We start from the raw sequence: 18,661 nt of genomic DNA, 5'->3' as shown, positions 1-18,661 counted from the left end.
TGGAATTTGGAGACCGCTTAACAAAAGAAAACAAAAATTATCAAGGTATAAACGCACAATAAAAACGTATCAGCTGTATACAATGTAAGAAGCAGTGCTTTTTTCTTTATTTATTTTTGTATTTGCCTCTAAATCATTAAAATGCGCAATGAAGATAAATCTTGCTAGCCACAACGGCGCCCCAGCGTCGATAGCCACTGAGCCATCCGTAGACAAGTTTATTGACCGCCGCTGCCGCCGCCGCGAGAATTACGTGCGAAGTTCAGTGTGAGCGTCTCAATTCTCAACTCTATTTAATTGATTGTGCTTGCTTTGCGTCTACTGTCTCAAGGTAAGGCCAAGTTTCGCTATTTACTCGCTATCGTGTTGCAATTGCTAGCAGCATATTTCCGTCGTTTCTATTGGCAGATCGTTTCTTCAGGCACCTGTCAGCCGCCAAACGTGTGTCGCCCACGCCCAATGCGATGCGTAGTCGAGGAGAAAAGTTGAAAATTATGCCCTTATTTGTCCCGATGGTTGCGGTGCACGCGTGTATGATTGTTCGCTTGTTAATTGAGCGGTAGGTCGCAAGTCCGACCCGTGTCTGTTTACTGAAACAAGTACGGTCTCAAATATATGCGTTTTTTTTTTTTTTCCCAGTACTATTAAATATGTCCCCGTGCATCCTCGTAGACAGCGTCTCATTAATACGTTAGCTCCAGCTTCAGGTATAACTTTCATAACGGTTGCTTTGTGGTTCTGTCTGGGAACTCCTTCCAGCGTGATGTTTATAATGCAGCAAACTAAACGTGATCGAGCCCCACGGGAATGAATTTCTCAAGCGCGATTGGCCCCTTTGCGCTCGGTGAGGGAGAGAGCCAATCGTCATCGAAAAAATTGACCCGTATCGGGCTCGAACGCGATCGAAGGTGTCCCCCTGTGACACCGGTATGGGTAAAGCCGTTGCAGTGATCGCACGTCTGGCGAGCATTGCCTGTGCCAATTTCTTTCGTTGTGGTTGACATCGTCGTTGCTTTTCATGCGTCGGTAACGCCGCGCACTGCCTCAGGGGAGAGCACTCTGTCCATATCTCGCTGCTAAAAACAGAACATTTTCTAGCAGCAGTTGTGGTTATTTGTTGTTTACCTGGTCGCCGGCTGCATGCTGACATTCTTGTGTTTGCTTTGTTCGTAGTTGTGTGCAGCTAGTATCACTCCAAAGTGAGGATGGTGTGCCCTGTCAAGCGTCTGCCGTGTGACGCAAATGTTGTAATGTCTACCTCGAGATAACAGCTAAAGCAGGTCGATGTCTGATGTCTCTTTTCTTTTTCTTTCTACCTCTGTTTTGTTTGCTTACGATTATTATCGTTATTATTTAGTTTGCATTATCCTTGGCCCAGTTTCTATTGTGCCCATGTCAATCACTGAAGAATGATAACATGCGCCAATTTTGTGCACTTGATGGGGCACAGATGTGTCGGAGGAGAACTAGAAGTGTTTTGAAGTCGTGCTGTATCACTTCGGGTTCCCGCTGCGAGAACACGTGCACACCCTTGACGTTCTTGTTCCTCTTACTGTCCACAGATGGCTGTCAACATCCAGGCGGCTGTGGCCAGGAATGTCTTGGAGGTATCCAAAGTGATTGAAGAGCAAATAGATGCGGAGATTGAGAAACTCGACAAAATGGCCGATGAGGACCTTGAAGGTGCGTAGCATATCACAGCATCGTTTCAGTGGTTTCCCACTCTCTAGTTGCTAAGAGTGAGACATGGGCACCTCACAGTCATTTCCCGCACAAGTGGTAGACGTCGCAAGGACGCCCGAGATCCCGAAGCTCCGTTTTCGCGGCTGCATTAAAATCTGGCATTTAATAAGTTGATGACCTAGAACCTTTTACTTAGAACTTGCAGGGATTGAAATGGCCTGCCGGCAACAGTAGTTTAAGTAATACCGCTTTATTTAAGCCTGTGTTAGTTGACTGCACCGATTTTAGAACAGCGTTGTTGAATGATGCATTCTGTAACTGTTAGTGCTGTGCTATAGTTTCAGATAATTCATGTGTTGATAAAGAAATTTAATTAGTGAGCTAATGCTGTGCGTAACTGATATTGATAATGTGCTTGTGTGCATATTTCTTAACATCATCTGCTTCATCTGTGTAGCTCTTTCCCTCTAGGATGTTTACCTTTACTACAATAGTACCAGAAATAACTAAGAATAAGTTTATTTGCTGCAAAGCCTTCAAGGTGCTGTGGCAGGCCTTTTCAGTTTCTGTCTGAGAATTAGTTTGTACCTAACACTGGCGTCTGCAAGGAAGAAAACACAACAGCTTGTCATATGGTCGTTGAGCATTCTAGTCAGTTACGAAAGTTATGCTGCTTTTTAGATTTGGCATGTTATACAGCAATGCTTAGTGGTGTGCACCAGCCTAGCCTGATACAGCTGTCAATGCTGCCTAATGGAACACTGAGAATGACACACCCAACTGAACTGGCCATACTAGTGATGCTACAATCTGTGGCTGCCTTATTACAAGGCATTCATTGTTCTGAAGCCTACTGTTCGGAAAGAACAGTTATTTAGTGTCCCAGCTTTCACTTGCACAGGGGACACATTCACAAATTCTGTCACAAGAAGGTGCATCACTAGTTGTTTCAGGTTATAAGCAATTGCAGCATTTGTCGTGCATTAAGCTTCTAGTGGACACACCTTTCCTTTTAAAGATATGTGTGCTATCACTCCGTAAACTTCAGTTGTAAACTTAAGGATCGCACCAGAGTGCATTGGAACTCGTGCGAGGTCATCCTTGCGAGCAAGTTCATGCCTTCCTCTATGCACACAGGTGGCCCAGTGGGCATTCTTCACTTCGCTGTTGCTCCGCAATCGAGCTTTAGACATACGCTGGCTCATCTGGTGCAGAATCTGCTTCAGGAGCCGTATTCTGTAGCGGTTTGCTTTGGAACCAGTTCGGTCTGGCTGTTACGTCTGGATTACGTCGCTCAGAGAAAGAGTGGAACGGGGCGGCATGAGGGGAACCAATCAACGAGCGGCGGTTTGCTGGAAGATCACGTCGTCATTTTTGTTTGTACTTAGGGGACGGTATAGCAATTGAAGGATGTTGCTGGTTTGATAAAAAAATATTGGTTTGTATAGAACACTTGCAAATATAATTTTCAGTAATAAATGTGAGCTTGCGGTGCAGACAGCTACTGGGAGTTGTAATTTTATTTGTGTCGTTTTCTTATTTAGTCGCTAGGCGGTGTGCCATACGTTATGCAAACAACTTGCCTCGCTTTGTTTACGTTTTGGACTTGTTCGCGCGCCGAAACTGAAACTATGTCGTCGCACATGGACAGGCGGCTGGGTCCTCATGTTTCAGCGAGGCAGCGCGAAATACTCGTTTCATTTGTCGAGGAGCACCCCTACCTAGCAAAGGCGTCGTGTGTGTTGGGCCAGCAACCGACGGCAGCTTTCTGTTGCGCCGTGGGTGGGAATCTAACCCATCCTTTTTCTTTGCCCACAGCCGTAATGGCCTTGGCGACGGCTGTAATGATCCGGCTGACCGAAGGCTGCGACAGTGCAATCGCTTCTTCATTCCCGACGCACTGTTGAAAGCTCCCGGTGGCAAAAAAACACAGCGCGCACAGCACTTCCATCGTAGTGTCGACACCATGAAATCTTTGAGGTCCGAGATGTTCTTCCAGCTCATCGCAAAGACGTCTCACTATGTCTTTGGAGAGCCTAAAATGCCTTCGAAACTCTTCTTCAGCCATGCTGAACGCGTCGCGTTGTTGTCTCTCGTCGCGTCGTTGTCTTTCGGCGCTCGCCAGCAGCACAACCAAAGCAGCTGCCATTGCCGTCTCTGTCTCGTCTCGTCTAGGTGCCGGCTCGTCAGCTGGCGCGAGATTAGCCGGCAGCCATGGTTGCCCTAGCAACCCTCGACATCATGCTCACCACTGCGCGCGACCCTCGAGCGAACCACTTCTCTGCAGTTCCTCTCTTAGCAGGGAACCGGTCCCTTTCCAGATGATTGACAACCTGTCTGACGTCAACAAAATTTGTCGTCCCGCCCACCAGGGATGACGACAACGAAGCGCCGACCAATGGCAACAGCCAGACCGAACCGGTCCAAAAGCGAACCGCTACAGCATACGGCCCCAGTTCACAGTTCTCAGCCATTCCCACAACTTTCTGCTCTGAAATGCACTTACTCTACTGCATACAACTTTTTTTTTATTTTGCTTCTGTCTTAACAGTAAAGCCCCTGCATCCACATGCCACCACCACTTTTGCTAAGTAGCACCGACCTTTGATGTGCACCACCGTCCCCTGGTTCATTGCTCAAACTAGTTAAGCTTCCTCAATTCTCTCTGGCAGAGTCTTCCTTTCCGATACTTCTGCGTCCACAATTTCCCTTGAAGTGCAGTTGCACACTTACACCCCTCTTCAGCTTTAACAAATGGCCAATGACATCGCTTCCACTCAGGACCAAAAACTGGGATGACGTAAGTTCTGCCTGATGCCGGAAGCTCAAGGGACAAGCGAGAGAGGCACGCAAAGGAGGAGTGTAGGTTGGCGGCGCTTAAGCTGATCGGCGGAAATGTGTATGGAGGGGCTTTAGGTAACAGTGGCAGCAATGTTGCAACGTGCAGTGCAATCACATCTCAGAGAGAGAATCTCATCTAAGAAGACAGGATCTAAATAATTGAGACAGTCGAACTCCGTGACAATGAAAGCCTGAGACAATGTGAAATGCTATTTTTGTTCCCCCCCCCCCATTTGATTCAACGCATTTGATCGCTCGACAACGAAACATCTCTAAACTGCAGTCCCGCAATAATGAAGTTTGTCCGAACGTTAGTCCCCATGTTAGCTACCCATGTAACACTAACAGAGTCGAAGAAATTTCCAAATGCTTTTTCCGCACAATCTAAGTTGTGTAAATTGTCACCGTAGCATGCTTCAATGGCCGCCACCATTCTTGTTTACAAAAACAGCCAAGTGCTGGAAGTGATTGCAAATGCTGAAACCACATCGTGGTTGCCATCTTGTTTGTTGACTGCCCGTTACAAATGGCACGGCCAAACCGCCATCTACCTACGCTGACAAGTGAGGACAATTTGCATACTGCGTGTAATGCCTCTAGCGTTTGTATAGTGTAGTGCATGCATAATCTGTTGCTCAGCATGCATTGGAGTTTACGTGTGGTGTGCGGAGAAAAAAAGAATTCCGGTAGGACCCATCTCGTGATCAATGCCAATGTTAATGCAATTAGCAATGTGGCAACACGCACCGTATGGTCAAATTCTTCACTTCTGCATAGCCGAACTCTTCGATTTGCTGTGGCCAACATCTTCTCATCTTCATTTAGACCAGCCCTCTTCTTCCAATGCATGCTCTGATCTCATTCTGTTCACTTCTTTCCCCACACTCCGCTGTTTTGTTGCTGACTCTATCGCTTCTCTGTAACAGACTCCTTTGATTTAAATTCTTCACTTCTTGCCTCTTGTGCTTCTCCATCTGGCCATCCACCCAGTTGCACCTATCCGGTGGTCCAACTTGGCGTGAAAGAGGCTAGATGCGGACGTGCGTCATACATTCCACAAGCAAATGAAGTTCCCAAAGAATGCTAATGACATTAATAAGTGCAGCGAACACAAAAAAGTCCACAGGCTGCCAAGCTTCTAGCCGTGATTGAGAACCGAAAGTCGGAGGCCGAGAATATAGCCCCTGATTCAAGCATGCTGGTTTTGGTACCGCCCAGCAAACACAGCATAACAATTTGGCTTTGCCAGGGAATTTGCTGGAAGATGCCCCTGTCCGTCGTTGATCACTTTCTGAGATACGATCACTCTTCTGAGATTTTGCTCGGTACCAGACATGTGAGCATCTATGGGTGACAGTGTGCCACGTGCGCTGGCAGCAATGTTCCTGGTGCCTTGCCAAGACAATGTGCACGAATGATATTGCTCGTAAACGCCAGTGTTCAGTGGCGAGTCGCGTGAACTCGAAAAAATTGTATCCCTGTGAATGGTTGAGAATGCCGCTGCTTGCCTGTGCTGCCATAGCCGACCAACGCAGTTTGTCGTGTTGGCAATCAAGGTTCTTGATAAACCTCGGGCAGGGCTTGCCAAGGTAGGCTTTATGGAATTCTGACAGTAACCTCTTGTTTTTCAGCGCAATCTTTGTTTGTGCTTTCCCATTTTACAAAAGTGAAATTCTCACAAAGGCGTTTTTTAAATTTCTTTTTGCCTGACCCCACGATTGTGTTATTACGTGGTGAAACTGCAACTAAGCTCATCTCTCCCATAATGTGTGCTGTGAAGTGATACCTAACCCAATCGGAATAAAAGGTCATGTGGACAGACTCCGATCATTGTGCAGTAGTACCAGGAGTACATAGTCATGGTGAGCTTTCTGGTAAGATTTCATGCCTATTGTCTGTTCTCTACAAAAGCCACCTTCAATGCAATTTTGGACCACTTAATGATCCCAGTTTCAGATAGTGTAATATGTATAGAGCAGCCTCCATACAAAATTTAATGTTTGAAATATCAGCAAATGCATCACAAGAAGAGCACAGAAGTGGGTATGTTTGATATAGAAACTGGAAAAAATAGCAGCATTACCACTCGCTTGAAATTATGCAGAACGCAAAAATTTCAAACCAGAGCAGTTCCTCGGCAGGACATCTGACATTAGGCAATGCTCGCAGCACGCTGAAAACTTTGGAGGTTGTGGTCTGGGATTTGTGTTGTATCTGCTAAATGCTAAGGCCATGCACCGCCTGCTTAGGGGTGCTCTTAATATGAAAATTAAACAATTGCTAGCACTGCAATATTGTATGCTGGGTGGGGATCAGGGAATGACCACTTGGTAAGCCAATGGAAAAGCCTGCAGTGCACCACTGATGGACCATAAAAGTTTGCTTTCTGTGATGTCTTTGTCAGCAAGATGACATGTTCTCCCTAATGCTTTTGACGCTTATCTATTTTCACCGCTGCACCATGGTGCAGCAGGTCTTATCAGCATTTCATGAGCATGCCGGCAGAACGTTGAAACCTTCTGATTTCATAGAATGCATGCTGCTTTTATGAGTGGAATCTTCTCAACAGCAGTAAAATGAAACTGTCCATTATTCAGCAGTGAACATTGCACGAAATCACAGGCTGGCAGCACTCTGCTGGCACATTCATCGAACACTCATTCATAGAACAAAACACGTGTGCAGTGGCTTGTTATGTTTTATGGAAGCATAGCAGAATTGTTATCCTGTGACAGTTGCCCATTGTTGATAGGGTATTACCGTAGTATGTCGGGTTTAGTGTATATTTGTCATGGGACAGTGCCAAGTGATTCCTTCTATACAGGAACATGTTTTTGTTCATGCATTCAGTGATAAATAGTGTCATACGTTGCCAAAAGTGAGAAGATGACACTTTAAAAATGTGGTGCTTTCGAAAGAAAAAAAGAATTTCTGTTGTATAGTACAGCGCTGGTCCTTTGTGTGTCTTTGTCCTCGTCACTTCGCTCGGTTTAAAGGGGCACTAACATGATATTTTTTACTATTTTCTTGCTCTAAATGAAGGTTCTAGGCTTCTAAACCTTAGAAAAACAATTGCAAGCCTCAGAATGGCATAACTAATTTAATATATTAGATTTCTAGAGCCAATTTTGCCTTTTCTTCCCAGGAGGACACAGTTGTGACATCACAACACAGTATGTGGTCAAATGAGAGCAGGAGAATGACACGTTTGGCACTTGCTCTGGCTTGCTCGGTCTCCTCATACAGTGCTACTCATTGTGAGGGTCAATGTAGCAGCATAGCGGACACCAAAACGAGCCGGAGCGAGTGCCAGAACATCACAGTGTCTTGCTGCCGCAAACTGTGTTAGGACGTCACCACACACTATTGCTTCTGGGAACAAAACCGAAAGTGACTGTGGAAAAGGTTTTATAATAAATTATTAGCGTCGCTGCGACACTTGTCGCTGTGTTTTCTATGGTTTAGAGGTCTAGGACCTTCATTTATTGCCAGAAATAAATAGTCGAAAGTGTCATGTCAGTACCCTTTTAAGCTTGCAATTTGTCATTCTTCTCCTTCGTCTACATTGGCATCTTCATTCCTCTTGTATCTGTTTTCCACGCCTGCCATTTCAAACTGAAATCAAGCCATTGTAGGAAGCACTAACGGAAGTGGTTTGCACGCATTGGTTGCAGGTCTGCGCCAAAAGCGCCTGGACGCCATGAAAAAGTACGAGAAGAAGAAGCGGGAGTGGCTCGAGAAGGGCCACGGCGAGTACACAGAACTGACATCCGAGCCCGAGTTCTTTGAGGCGTGCAAGGGCAGCGAAGACGTGGTGGTCCACTTCTTTCGTGAGAGCACCTTCCGCTGCAAGATAGTCGACAAGCACCTGGCCATCCTCGCTCAGAAACACGTCGAGACACGGTTCTGCAAAATCAGCGTTGACCGGGTGCGTAAAGTTGGCGATAAAGCGAAATGTCGAAGATCTGAAAAAAATGTCCTAAAGGGAATGTGACATGGTTGTTCAACTAGTCTCAGCTCATCAATGTAAGGAGACTTGAGGGGCCAGTGTGGCTATATACACATGCACAAAGAAAGAAACTGGGCTCTCGGTGCATATTTTAACTAGAAACTTCAATCTGAAATCACTGCCTCTTAAGCTTCTTCCACTGACAGCAACCATCACTTAATCATAGATAGGGAACTTCAGGGTCACCTCTGGGTCGTCTGCTTGGAAGCAACGTGAAGCCATATCGGATGTCTTGTTCTGCAAACTCTGGCAACTTACATGGAATCGTGCACGCGATTCATTCGCTCGAGCGAGAAAAGCATCACAAACCAGAGAGTGCCTGCAGAAACTATCTTGCGCTGCTAAGACACGCACGTGAAAACAAAAATATGCCTTATGACCATGACGTACTTCTGGCACCGGCCAATCTTCTCCAGTGCTTGAGTAATCAAAAGCATGGCCTTCGAGATTGCCTTTTGTGATTTTGCTTTTCGAGATTGCCCCCAAGAGAACTGGTAATTGTCAACAGAGAAGCCTTGTTGTAAAAATCGTGTATGCAACGTTTTTTACTGCACCACCCTACTTCTGGGCTAGTACTCTGCAAGAAAGATTGTTTACAGTGATCTTCACTTTCTCGTATCGTATCCACTCAAACCCGCCTATATCGAACTTGCAAAAAAGCACCTATCAGTTCGATATAGGGCATAATTCGATATAAGCCTGCTAAAGAATTGGACGTCACAAAAGCGCATACCATATATAACATCACTTTACTGATGAAACTAGCTTAGTTTTGCGTGAAATAGTCCTGCATTTTCTTCTCCCGCGTCAGTAGGGAGCACATCAGAAGGCAACAAATCCTAGGCCTCCCGGCACCCGCTTGCTGGCGTTCCCCAGCGCAGTCTGCGTGGACACTGTCAGCGCCATTAGACACTTGACGCAATGCTTCCGTATGCTGCGTTGCATCACCGCAACCTCGACACAGCACACAAAGCAAACATCATCACGCTGTCACGCTGACACCAGTTGCACAAACGAAAAACATGGCCTACTCGCAGCGTCGTACACGAAGAAACAAATCAGGTGCTGGATTGTCTTGACATGGCGTACTAAGCTTAGACCGGAACTGCTGTAGCTACGAACCAGGCAGAAACGATGATGATGAGCGGGGATTTGCAGTAGCGCCATTTCGTGGGGCAGCAAGGAGGCTCCGTTCAAAACAAAAATGGCATTCAGAAAGTCGAACCATGCACCGGTCACAGTCGGTGCGTGGTGCTCTCGATCGAGTTGGCTCAAGGAGTGTCCGAAAAATCCGACGAGAGGTTGCAAGGTGTCCGAACTTTTGGCAGTTGTTATACATTATGGTCTACGGGGAGAATGGCGGTGCCGCGAAGCAGACCGAATAATTGAGTACAGTCAACGACCGATTTTTCGGACCCTCTAGGGAAAGTAAAAGCGTTCGAAAATTCGGGCAGTCCGAAAAAATTAATGCATGCAAAGAAAACACACCTTTTTTCTTTTTTTCTTGGATATAGAGGTAAAGGGCGAAGTACCAGGCTTCACAAACCCTGCCAAAGCATCAATGAAGGCACTATAAAAAGAGGCGTTCAAAAACTCTGTATGCAGCCGACTGCCGGTTTATTATGTACATGTGCATCGTCGGGCAGCCAGTGTTATTGCTGCAGTGGCTTGAAGAACTTGTTGATTGTTGTTTGGACGGCGTTCCGGTTGCATGCGATTATATTCGCCTCGATCTGAGCAAGGGTCATGTCAGCACTGTACACCGATGAAAAAGTCAACAATGCTCGCGTCAACTCGGCGCTTGTAGGCGGCGCAGGCATTGGCTCCTCATTTTCAACATCGGAGCATTCTGAATCCCCCACAACCTGATGGACTATTCCCTCATCAGTCAGTTCTGCGCAGAAGTTGAGCTCGTTGTCAGCATCAGCAAACTGTTCAAAAGTTATTTCCGTGGGCACGGTACTGCTTTCCGCGCTTCGATGCCACCGGCGAGGATGACGAAGACGGAGTGGGGGCCATCGAAGGCAAGCGAAATCCTCAAGTTGCGAACAGTGGAGTTCACTGACGAGCGTCGAAGCACCTAGGCCTAGCATCGCAGAGCACACATGACACAACAGCACAACCACACACCACGCTAGCCAAAATGTGGCCTGCGTAAACAAACGAAATAGCGCCGCTCCGGAAACTCCGCCGGAGGCGGAAGTGCGGCCATTTGCGGCGATGAACATAACCAGCGTGGCCAGACCAAATCGGTGTGTGACAGCTAGATTCGGCTAGTTGTGGTTCAAAGCGGCGATATGCTTCGGCTGTGTGTCGATTTGCTTCGCAAGGGCGCTGCGCGAGGAGCCAAAGGACCTTCCGTCACGTCAAAAAGTCTGGAAAATTGGACGGCGGGGGGTTCGAGCGTCCGAACCTGCAGATGTCCTTACACGTTGATTCTATAGGGCTCGTGGCGGTGCCACGAAGACGTCCGAAATATCAGGCATGTCCGAAAAATCAGTCGGTGACTGTACATTATATAACATACTGCACAAATAAAATCAGATTTTACGCGATAATATTTGAGTATAGCTTCGTTTACTGCGCCGTAAGCAAACGTCACTAGTCTATAAAGATTGAAGTCAATCTGAGGCCTGTACCTCCCATCATTCCCATGTAGGTCGAGGCAATGCTCATGAGAGCCCCCGTAGACACTAGCGCCACATTTTCCTCTAGGGTAGTTATTTAGAAACTCTATGAATACGACGAACAATTTTGGAAGCATGAATAGACTTCCTTTGTGCTCGCAAAACCTGTAGAAGATAATTGACATGGCACGCGTGAGCACCTCGTCTATTGCGACGGCAAATGGTGGCTGCCACACTCCTGCTTTTGCTGCTGCTAGATGGTGCCCATGTCAGTTATTCGGTATCTTGTGAATTCGCGAGACACGTTTTAAAGCGTTTACCAAGGATGACCTAGCGAAAGTGTCTGCATTCCTCTCAGTGCACAAAGTTTGGGTGAAAGTGAGTGTTCAGTAAATAATTTCAAAGCGCACAGCTAACCCGCACAATTGAAACTTTTGGTTTGTGTCACCTGTAAAGTGGCCATCATTTTCTGGAAACATGGAATCTCTGCTTTTCTTACTCTTCGATGTAGATGAAATGCAAAAATGGCTGTTCTGCATATTTCCCTTATTGTCCGCCATATTTTCTCATAATGTAACCTTTGTGAGTTATGCAGTTTCTTAAGGAAACCTTGCAAACTGACATCTAAAGTTTTCAACAACTTCTGTAGTCCGATTAACAGCTTCACTGTAAAAATGCTCATGACTAGAACAAACATGGTCAAAACATAATGCTCAGGTAGCTGGTTTGTCATGACTCTCAAATGACTCCAGAGAACACGAAAGACAAATGATTGTCTGGATGTCTCCCTATTTGTTGTTTGGGCTTTGTGGCACCATTTGTATGCTATTGGCGGCGAGGAGCTACGGAGCCTCCATCTATCGGAAGTGCCTCGCTGGCGTAGTATGAGGGATCACGCGGCACACTCCTCATAGGTTTTGCTGTCAGCGCTCACTGAAAACACCACGCGAGAGCTCTCCCGGACATTTATGTAAGTACTTTCGAAATGAGAGAAGTTTTTTACTGTCCAAATAATAATCTTGGGCAAACTGAAAGCACAGAATCGTTTACAGATGCAATCTCTTTACCGAATACATACGGGGAACGCCACTGTACGCGGTCGCCGCAATGAATTCTCCCGAACTGGTTTCTTACGTGAAAGGTAGGTAAACGCTGAGAGCAAACTATCTGAAATATGTTCTTATAGTGTTTGTATAACTAAATGGAGCGTAATAGCATGAAGCCTCAATGCAGCGATTGCACAGATTCGCAGCGACCGACTGCGCATCTGCACGCTTGTCCTCGCACTGTTTCGCTTTCGCCGCGTGAGCATTTTCGCACCGTGCCATGAGCTTTAGGCCGCAGAATATGAGCATTTGACAGTATACAAGCAACCATTGTTTCGTGGGCACTATCAGAGCTGTTAAAAAATAATCTCATTGTAGAGACTTTGACGCCTACGGGGACCGTGATGTGCCATCGCAATGATTCAATCTTTTTTTTCTTCTAAATTCTTGAACGTTTCAATATTATTTCTCGAGTTGCGTGTACTCTATGTTTATCGGTGTTCCCAGCGTGCGATTTCCCGTTGCTTCTTTTTTTGTAATCCAGTGCATTAATTCATAACACAAACATGACCATATGCCATGCTTTCTTTTAATGTGCTTCTTACCACTCCCTTTCCACTGCAGTGAACTTGCCAGTATCTATAGCATCGACAAGTTCATAGACCAAACCGTCATGACATTAGTCGGGCTGCGGACTTGGGCGAGCGTCTCAGTGCGTGTTTTCCTAACATCGCAGACCCGGCACCGTAACAGAAATCTTCCTCGCGTCTGTGCTTGCTGCATACCCGAGTTGTAGCCGATGGCTGTTTGCCGGTTTTGTTTCGCGAGCCAAGCTTCACACAGCTTCTTGTTCTGCGGCTACATGTGAATAAGGCTTACACTGGGCTACATTGCGTACGTCCGGCACTGCGGCACCGAGCAATAGCCTGCCATGTTGCGCGCCTTCAAAGGCAGCCACTACCTATTGTAGTGCTTTCAAGCGTTCTAAAGTAGACACTAGAAGCGGGAAAATCTCGCCACTAAATGAGGACTGCAGCGTACGAGGGAATTTAAGCTCTTGTTTTCAGCTGGCTTCGGCACTCCCGCAGCAGCCGACGCAGCCGCTACGTCCACGTGATCCCTCATAGCACGTCACGCCGACGGTGGCGCCAGCTTTTCCAGTGCTGGTGCTCGAGGCCAATAGCAAAAACAGTGCCTATCAACGCAATGATAAGTGTCATTCACGTGAAACCCTTCATTATTTTTAATTCTTGACGACATTCAGTTGGACGTCCGATATATTGCCATATTTAAGTTAAGCTCCCCTCTCTTTTTCTTTTCCTTTTTGTTCATTTATTAATCATTATTGCATGCATCTGAAATAAGTGGTCCAGATCAGGACGACTGACCTGTATTCAGTCTGCGGCATGCACGGTGGTAAGCAAGTGGCTTTGCATTCAGTCACATTTAGGCTTCGGTATTGGCTTTTGCTGCTAGCTAGCTCTGGATTTGCCTGCTGGTCAACTTTCTAGCTAAACGTGTAGGAGCACCCTACAGTGACCTGCATTTTCTTCCTGGGGACATTTTAAAAAGGTTTTGCACTTATTTCTGCTTTTATGGTCCGTATCGTATAACATAGCACTTGGCACTCTTAGTACTTGCGTGGTTTTTCCCAGAAAAAAAAATACCATCAGTTTGCCTTCATGTGCACTTTTCCACATTTCACTGCCCAGCAATAAACAAAAACTAATCTTGAAGCAGGGTGTCTACCAACTGGGAAAACCTGGAACTGTCAGGTATTTTGAGTAGTCTGGAAATACTCAGGGAAAACTCGGGGAATTTGTGCTTCTATCAGGGGAAAATTTGCAGTAATTTTATTGAAAGGGAATGAAAGTGGTGGCAATGCTGGCTCGAGTAACAGGGAGGAATCATAACGAATTATCTTTGTGACGCCGTGTCGTCGGCTGAAGGAGTTGCCACTGTACAGTCAAGACCGTGTTTCTGGACGCCCTATGATTTGTACGGCTTCGCGGTACCACCACATACCCCCGTCGGGCCAATGTATAAGAATGTGTGAAATTTTGGATGCGAGAACACTTTGCCGCCCAATTTTGCGGACTTTTTGCTGTGACCGTAGGTCCGAAACGGCATTAATCAAAGCCAACACCTCCGCCATTTTAACTATCTCGCCGCCTTGAACCGGCACACTTGCACACGGAACCGCTGGCAGCCGTAGCCACCACTGCGACAACACTAAACCTGGCTGCTTCAACGTTCGCTGTTGAGCAACTTGGTATTCTGTGCCGTGTTTTTCACTGAAAGAATTCACCGCTGTCAGCACTGGCACCGACTCCACCTTTGTGTTCCTCGTGATTGGCTTCGAAGCTCGGAAAGCATGATGCGTTACATAATGCCAGTTTCTTAAGGTCATCATCATCATCAGCTGCAGCCTATTTTATGTCCACTGCAGGACGAAGGCCACTCCCTGCGATCTCCGATTACCCCTGTCCTGCACCAACGGATTCTAACTAGCACCCGCAAGTCTCCTAATTTTGTCGCGCCACCTAGTCTTCTGCCATCCTCTACTGCGCTTTCCTTCTCTTGGTATCCATTCTGTCACCCTCATGATCCAACGGTTATCTAATGTGCACATTACATGACCTGCCAAGCACCATTTTTTCTCTTAATATCTATTAGAATATCGTCTATACCCATTTGCTCTTTGATCCAAATCGCTCTCTTTCTGTCTTAAAATTATGCCTAGCATTCTTCGTTCCATCGCTCTTTGTGCGGTCCTTAACTTATTCTCAAGCTTCTTTGCCAGTCTCCAAGTCTCTGCCCCATATGTCAGCACCAGTAAAATGCACCGATTGTATACCTTCCTTTTCAATGATAACGGTAAGCTCCCAGTCAGGAGCTCACAATGTCTGCCGTATGCGATCCGACCCATTTTTATTCTTCTGTGAATTTCCTTCTCATGGTCAGGGTTCCCTGTGATTAGTTGACTAAGGTAAACATACTCCTTCAAAGACTCTAGAGGCTGACTTGCGATCGTGAACTCTTGTTCCCTTGCCCAGTTATTTGTCGTTATCTTTGTCTTCTGCATATTAATCTTCAACCCCACTCTTACACTCTCCCTGTTAATGTCCTCAATCATTTGTTGTAACTCGTCCGCAGTGTTGCTGAATAGAACAATGTCGTTGGCAAACCGAAGGTTGCTGCAGTATTCGCGGTCGATCCTTATTCCTAAACCTTCCCAAATTAATAGCTTGAATACTTCTTCCAAGCAAGAGTGAATAGCACTGGGGAGATTGTGTCTCCTTGTCTGACCCCTTTCTTTATAGGTATCTTCCTACTTTTTTTTGTGTAGCATTAAGGTGGCTGTGGAATCTCTATAGATATTTTCCAAGGTATTTACGTATGTGGCCTGTACTCCTTTATTACGCAATGCCTCTTTGATTGCCGGCATCTCTACTGAATCAAATGCTTTTTCATAATCTATGAAAGCCACATAAAGAGGCTTACTGTACACTGCGGATTTCTCTATAACCTGATTGATGACATCAATGTGATCCATTGTACAGTCAAACCCGACCATATCGAACCCGTTTAAATCGAATTATTCTATATATCGAACAATTTCTGGACACGGTATAGTTACAATGAGTATATATATAAAAAACTACGCTTACATCGAACAAAAGAAGCAGCGACTCCCAATATATCGAACGTCAAGCGGCAGAAAGTGCCCCTGGAAGTTGGCTTTTCTTCGCGGTGGCGGGAAAACCCGGCGGCACGGCTCCATCCAACCGTTCTCCCTACCGTGACCACCCTGCCTCAGACGAGCCGTCGACACCCCCCTGCAAAAAATGATCCTCGCCCGCCCGCAGCGCTTGCTCAGACAGCTGATCAGAGGCTCTTGTGCCTTCGTCGTGCAAGATGGCGGAAGTGCGAGCTGTCTCGCTACTTTTCTGGTTCAGTGTGTGTGCCTTGTAGGCCTTCTCCCACAGTGTTGCCGTGATGAAGCGGTAGAATTCACCTTTCGTCGTGAAGCTCGAAATCATAAATAGGATCGAACGTGGGGAGAAGTCGGATGTCCCCGCAGCGTACAAGATTCCGAGGAGCACTCTCAGAACAATCTTGAAGGGGGAGATTACGGCTAAAGCCGCCAAACTCGAGACCCGGTGCCCGTGGCGCCCGATGCATACGCACAGTCGTGTGCGAGTGGTTCATCCGTAATTGCTTCAGCCGTGCCGGCTTTTGCATGCTCGGCGATGACTAAATTCTGATGAATGCGACGAAGCCGTTGCCGATGTTGCGTAAGTTCGGAGCGAGCTGTCAGAATTTCCGGAAGCTGTTGACGAATCAATGGCGGACGAGTTTGTGAGCGCAAAGATGGTGTCGCGACCACAGGAGAGCCCGAAAACTACATTGCCGACATTGTACCGAGCACAAGTGAAAGTGAGCACAATGAGGAAAGCAACGACGGTCCTTGGCCCACATCCTCCGAAGTGATTAGTGCGCTTGCACTAGGCTGTGCTTCTGCGCGAATGCGGATGGTTGCGGCCTCAGCTGCTCCGACGCTTTAGACAATGTGGAAAAGTGTGTGCATCGCAGGCAGCGAAATTGCCCAAGCAGAAGAAAATGCAGGACTACTTCGTGCGAAACTAAGCTAGTTTCACCAATAAAGTGATTTTATAAATGGTATGTGTTTTTATGACATCTAATTATTTAGCAGGCATATATCGAATTATGCTCTATATTGAACTGATAGGCGTTTTTTTGTGAGTTCGATATAGCCAGGTTCGACTGTAGAGTATCCCTTCCTGAAGCCAGCCTGTACCCTTAGTTGACTAAGTCAATTTAGCCTAAGTGCAGGAGTGTTACGCTGTGAAGCATACACAAAAGTATTTACGGTGAAGCATAACAATCATGGGAAGGGGCAATTATCACGGTACACAGTATGTATTCCTTAATTATACACGCATGCACCCGCTGTCTCCTGTCACAGTATGAACACCAATATGCCTAACAAGTGTACTGGCAGGCCTTCAGAGCTTTTTCAGATGTGCCTGTGGTGAATTGAGTCCTTAAGGACACTAAAAGACATGCATTCATTTTTTCGAAATGCCCAATTTTTGGACGTGTTCATGGCCCCTAGGGAGCCTGAAAAATCGGACGTTAACTGTACAACTGTACAAGAGAATGCTTCAAATGGTCCATGTTGGGAACTCGTAGCAGATGAAGGACAAGAACACAAATAACCTACACGTTGAGGAATAAATGGGAAAGGAAGCATGCTGCTGCTTCTTTGAAGGAGCGTGAGCACAAAAATCAAAGTGTTGGCTGATGCCGAGGTGTAGCTGTCCCTCATCCAAACCAAAATAAACTCTTTGTAGCAGCAAAACGCTACACTGAAGCATTGCACGCAGGCTGAGAATATATCAGGACAGTTGAGGTTGTCTTACTGGCTGTTGCAAGAGAATCTCACTTATGATTTAAGTTCGGGCTCCATACTAGTGAGCATGCTATGAGTTGATAGGAATAGCTCATATTCAAATATATTTGCTTCTGTATGCATCCAGAAGGTACGATTGCTGCAATGCCCTTGTGGCGCTGCAGGTATTCACTTAAATAAATAACGATCTCCTTCTTTTTATTCATATTTGACAATGTTTGACTCGATTTGCAATGGGTTTTACCATATTTTTCAAAAATATTTTATTCACTGTGCATTTTACTAACCAGTCCCTTCTGTTTTCTTTTGTAATAAAATAAACACTACTCTGTGCTATTCAAATTGGATTAACTTGTTTTTTATTTTTTTTTTTAACATGCTTACTAGAGAGTGACAGTGAAAGTTCCGTGTCACTCAGGAAATTTTGCGAAGGCACTCTGGGAAAGCCTGAAAAACTCGAGGAATTCGGAAATCTCAGCTTGGTAGACACCCTGTGAAGGGCCATGGTTTTCTATACTGAAGACACCCGAAGCAGCAAGGTAACATCCTAGCTGTAATAAACCTCTGCTTTAAGGAGCACTTACGGCATTCTTATGTTTCCACAAGTATCCTGTCAAAGGAATGCAGTTACTGAGTACTGAGGGGTGCAGCGCACGAAGACCAAACGCAAGAAGACACAACTGTTGCACTCACAACTAATATTTATTTTTAAAAACACACTCTTAAAAAAGGTAAACCAGCACACAATCACATGACAGAAGAAGCACTTCATATCACTGAAAAAAGAAAGCTACCATATTTGCACAATTCTACTGCACCCCCAATTGCAATGCGCAGTTACGTTACCGCCCACATATCCCAAAAATTTACCTGGTGCCAAATTAACCTGGTGCCAGTTGTACCGCATACATCAAGTAACGAAAGCCGAGTCGACGCGTGTACCATGTTGAAACAACTTTATGAAACATACAGAGGTGCGCAGACAGGTGCACAGCTGAACTTAGCAAATTACCGTTGT

The 18,661-nt window shown here is 46.0% G+C and overlaps 1 protein-coding gene across 2 annotated transcripts in view; it reads left to right on the top strand.

Annotated features, from left to right (window-relative positions):
* Positions 1 to 208: 208 nt before the first annotated feature.
* Positions 209 to 18,661, top strand: part of LOC142587985 (thioredoxin domain-containing protein 9) — a 33,482-nt gene continuing 15,029 nt past the window's right edge. The window contains exons 1-3 of one of the 2 annotated variants that reach the window (XM_075699394.1): positions 209 to 267; positions 1,563 to 1,683; positions 8,199 to 8,452. In XM_075699394.1, coding sequence (XP_075555509.1) covers positions 1,563 to 1,683; positions 8,199 to 8,452 — 375 coding nt within the window. In that variant the 5' untranslated portion in view covers positions 209 to 267. Of the gene's footprint in view, positions 332 to 1,562; positions 1,684 to 8,198; positions 8,453 to 18,661 lie in introns of both variants that reach the window. The other variant, XM_075699393.1, reaches the window with a different exon arrangement.

Source organism: Dermacentor variabilis, chromosome 7 (genome assembly GCF_050947875.1).
Source record: "Dermacentor variabilis isolate Ectoservices chromosome 7, ASM5094787v1, whole genome shotgun sequence".
Classification (NCBI taxonomy): Eukaryota; Metazoa; Arthropoda; class Arachnida; order Ixodida; family Ixodidae; genus Dermacentor; species Dermacentor variabilis.
Note: the sequence above shows the minus strand (reverse complement) of the source record. Positions and strands in the feature narration are given on the sequence as shown.